Source organism: Natator depressus, chromosome 20 (genome assembly GCF_965152275.1).
Source record: "Natator depressus isolate rNatDep1 chromosome 20, rNatDep2.hap1, whole genome shotgun sequence".
Taxonomy (NCBI): domain Eukaryota; kingdom Metazoa; phylum Chordata; order Testudines; family Cheloniidae; genus Natator; species Natator depressus.
The window spans coordinates 4016923-4020752 of record NC_134253.1 but is presented as its reverse complement, the minus strand read 5'-3'; the positions used below and the strand labels follow the sequence as shown (position 1 = coordinate 4020752).

Here is a 3830-nt window from a genome sequence, read left to right as displayed (position 1 = left end):
ACAAACCAGTGCCCCTCCCTCTGCCCCCCCGCAAATCCCACCCTGCAACACTCCCCGAGGAGGTTAGCTTTTGAAGGCAATGATTGCAAAGATTATCAACCGACAGTGCTCACATGGTACCCACCAGTATCTGAGCCCCACCCACGCTATCATGGTTTATCCTCACAACACCCCTGTGAGGTAGGGCCAGGCTGTTTTCCCCATTGTCCAGATGGGAAACTGCAGCCCCGAGAAGTCACCCATCGTCTGTGGCAAAGGTCCCTCAAGAACCAAGCCAGTGCTCTAACCACTGGGCCGTCCTTCCTCCCAGCGATCCGGCCAATTCCTTCTTAAAGTCAAGTCCAGGACAGGCAAAGGCCACCTTTCCCCGCCTCCCAGAGCCGAGCTGAACATAAACCAGGGTGGGGCTTGCAAGGGACGAGACAAGACAGACTTCTTGAGGACTGTTTGACAGCAATGCCCCCACCCCTGCACATCCTGGGGCTGAGCCCTTATGGCCCCCCTCTCCCCCACCAAGAATTCCCAGTTGGCAGGCTTAAGGATTTTAAAGAAAGAGAGAGAGAGAGAGTTGGCTTTGTAGCCGACCATTTGCATATAAATGATTCTTTATCCTCCCACGACAGGAGAGAAGGGAAAGGGGAGACAGATTCTCATGCATTAAATTAAAGATGAAATGTACAGGTATCTTATTGCCGGATCCCATTTTGCTTTAGAAACGTGTTTATTGCACCTTATTTGAGGGGACGAGGAGTTCAGAGCCTTTCCAGCTGACGTCCCCGGGGCGGAGACTCGCGTCAGGGTGGGCGGGGAGTTGGGGCTGGGGAGGGTTGATTGGATTTTTGTTTGACCGATGATGAGGTAAGCACGTTCCTTCTTGGCCCCCTGAATCTGTCGTCGCTGGGGGGGGGGGGCGGGGTTGATAACAATCTTCTCCCATCCCCCAAATCAGGGAAGGGTTGCAAGGGAAGCCAGCAGGAAGGGGCCAGCCCGGTCCCTTCCCCCGCAGGAATTTTCACATTGATGGGAGGTTAGCCGGGTGCGGGCTGAGACGCGGGGAGGGCAGCCCCCAGAGTAAGAAGATGAGGTGGAAACAGTGGGGCAGAGACTGCTGGCATGCGCCCTTCCCTGGGATGCAGCCCTCCCGCAGGAGCGGCTCTCCGGGGCGTTCCTCGCGCCAGCCCCCCGCGTCCGCCGGCCACGCGGCGTTATACAGTTGTCACTCTCATGACCACCTCCCGGCCGGAGCTGGCGCCGCCCCGGTGCTCGTTCGGCCGCAGGTGACTGAGGATGTGCAAGATGGTGTAGCCACAGTGATGGTTCAAAATCGTTCTAACCCGCTGACCCCGCCGGGGGTTCCTTTCGCTCCCGGAGGAGGGGTTCGTCCGTGAATTCCTGCCCCCGGCCTTGGCCGCCCCGCCGCCAACGGGCTCCCCCAGGTCCTTGGCCTTGTCATAGTTCAGCACCTTCCACTGCTGGTTCACTGCCTGCCACCGCTTGAATATTCGATACACCGAGGAGCCCTCGTGAATGATCAGCCCTAAGGGAGAGAAGTTGGGGAGGGGGGAGAAGGGGTGAGACCCTCTGGGGCAGGCAGCCAAACAGGTCCCTCGGGATGGTGGTTGGGCAGGGCTTGGAACTCACTCATGCCAACGTGGCTCTGGAAAATGTGCCCAGGCCCGACTATTTGGATCCCCTAATTCCCTTCAGGTTCCATGGACAACTGCAAGCTTCTGGGGGAGGGCGTGGGGAGGCCTGGTGTTTGGGAGAGGGAAGGCTGGGCGGGGGGGCTGGCTGCAGATGGGGCCTAGATTGAGAGGTGTGACCCCTTGAAGGCCAGCGCTACCTTGGGTTTAGGCCCGTCGCCATAGAATCATAGAATCTCAGGGTTGGAAGGGACCTCAGGAGGTATCTAGTCCAGCCCCCTGCTCAAAGCAGGACCAACCCCAACTAAATTATCCCAGCCAAGGCTTTGTCAAGCCGGGCCTTAAAAACCTCTAAGGAAGGAGATTCCACCACCTCCCTAGGGAACCCATTCCAGTGCTTCACCACCCTCCTAGTGAAATAGTGTTTCCTAATATCCAACCTAGACCTCCCCCACTGCAACTCGAGACCATTGCTCCTTGTTCTGTCATCTGCCACCACTGAAAACAGCTGAGCTGCATCCTCTTTGGACTCCCCTTCAGGTAGTTGAAGGCTGCTATCAAATCCCCCCTCACTCTTCTCTTCTGCAGACTAAATAACCCCAGTTCCCTCAGCCTCTCCTCGTAAGTCATGTATTCCAGCCCCCTAATCATTTTCATTGCCCTCCACTGGGCTCTCTCCAATTTGTCAACATCCCTTCTGTAGTGGGGGGACCAAAACTGGACGCAATACTCCTGATGTGGCCTCACCAGTGCCGAATAGAGGGGAATAATCACTTCCCTCGATCTGCTGGCAATGCTCCTACGAATGCAGCCCAATATGCGGTTAGCCTTCTTGGCAACGAGGGCACACTGCTGACACAGCCGTGGCATGTCTCGCTTAAATGTGCACAGGCCTGGCCCAGTGGCTGGGCTCAGAAAAGGGGCAGGGTCCTTCAATTTGAGCCCTGCTTGGCCTGGGTGGGCATATTGCTCCCATGACGGGAGTCCCTGTGACTGAACGGGCCCTTGGGCACGGTGGGCGTGTGGGTACCCTGCCCTGTTTCCGTGCAGAGACCTCCCCTCTGCCACGGGCCAGGAGTGTGAGCACCAAGCCAGCCAGGGCAAGGTGGTTCCACCGAGCCCCCAAGCCCGGGACATGGTCGGAACGGAGAGGCCGTGGCTTTGGAGCCGAGGGCTTGGAGAGTCACGGAGGCTCTGGATCTGAGCCTTTTATCACTGCAGGCTGGTTTGTTATTGTCGGGCTACCCAGGAGCGTTGGGGCTCTGTGTACTGGCTTATTATCGCAGAGTCTCCAGTGGGGGAGTCTGCACCCATTGGTCTGTTACTGTAGGGTTTTTAATAAGTGCTGAGTCTCCATACGCACGCCGGTTCGGTTTTGCAGGGCTGCTCATGAATGCTGGGGCTGTGCTTTCCGGTTCGTGATGGCAGGATCGGTAATGAGCAGAGACCTCGGGACTGGCTGCCAGAATCCCTCCCTGGTGCTCCATGACCCAAGTGGAGCGAGCGGCCACAAGGGGGCTGGTTCTCCACTTCCCTGCATGCTGTGCAGCGATTCACACCCCCCACACCACAACAGCATTTGACACTGGCTGTGCTCTTGTGTGTCACACGAGGACCCGGGCAATGGAGAAACAGGCCCTGGGCTTGGGAGGCTGTGGACACACGTCCTTCAGCCAGCAGACCTGGCTACTATTTAGCCACGTCACCTCCCCGCAGATCAGCAGGCGAACAAGGGCTTTCCATCTCAGCAATCTGAGACCCTCCTTCGTACGCTACCGCTGCCCGTCCGGGTGACCTTGGGCATGTCCCTTCCCCTGTTCGTGCCTCAGTTTCCCTTTCCACCCATTGTCTATGTAGATTGTAAGTTCTTTAGGTCTCTCTCTTGCTACATAGATGTACAGCGCCTGGCACAATGGGGCCCTGATCTCAGCTGAGGCCCAAAGGCATAACAGTAATATAAATAAATAATCGTCTTAGAATGGGCTGTCTGACTATTCATTCTTATTTTTAATTCTACCTATTAATTATTATTCTAACTATTAAGTGTTTTAGTATATTATTAAAATATAAGTGTTATTTTATTAAAATTATGTCATTAGTGTGTATTAATGATCATTTTAGCAATTTATTATGTTAATATTTTAATATTCAGTTATTGCAACATAAGTATCATGACCTATTATTATA

The 3830-nt window shown here is 55.1% G+C and overlaps 1 protein-coding gene across 1 annotated transcript in view; it reads right to left on the bottom strand.

The window, feature by feature from the left end:
- Positions 1 to 826: 826 nt before the first annotated feature.
- The window catches only part of MARCHF9 (membrane associated ring-CH-type finger 9), a 15459-nt gene continuing 12455 nt past the window's right edge, over positions 827 to 3830 (bottom strand). Inside the window, exon 4 of the mRNA XM_074935045.1 lies at positions 827 to 1537. Coding sequence (XP_074791146.1) covers positions 1206 to 1537 — 332 coding nt within the window. The 3' untranslated portion in view covers positions 827 to 1205. The remainder of the gene's footprint in view (positions 1538 to 3830) is intronic.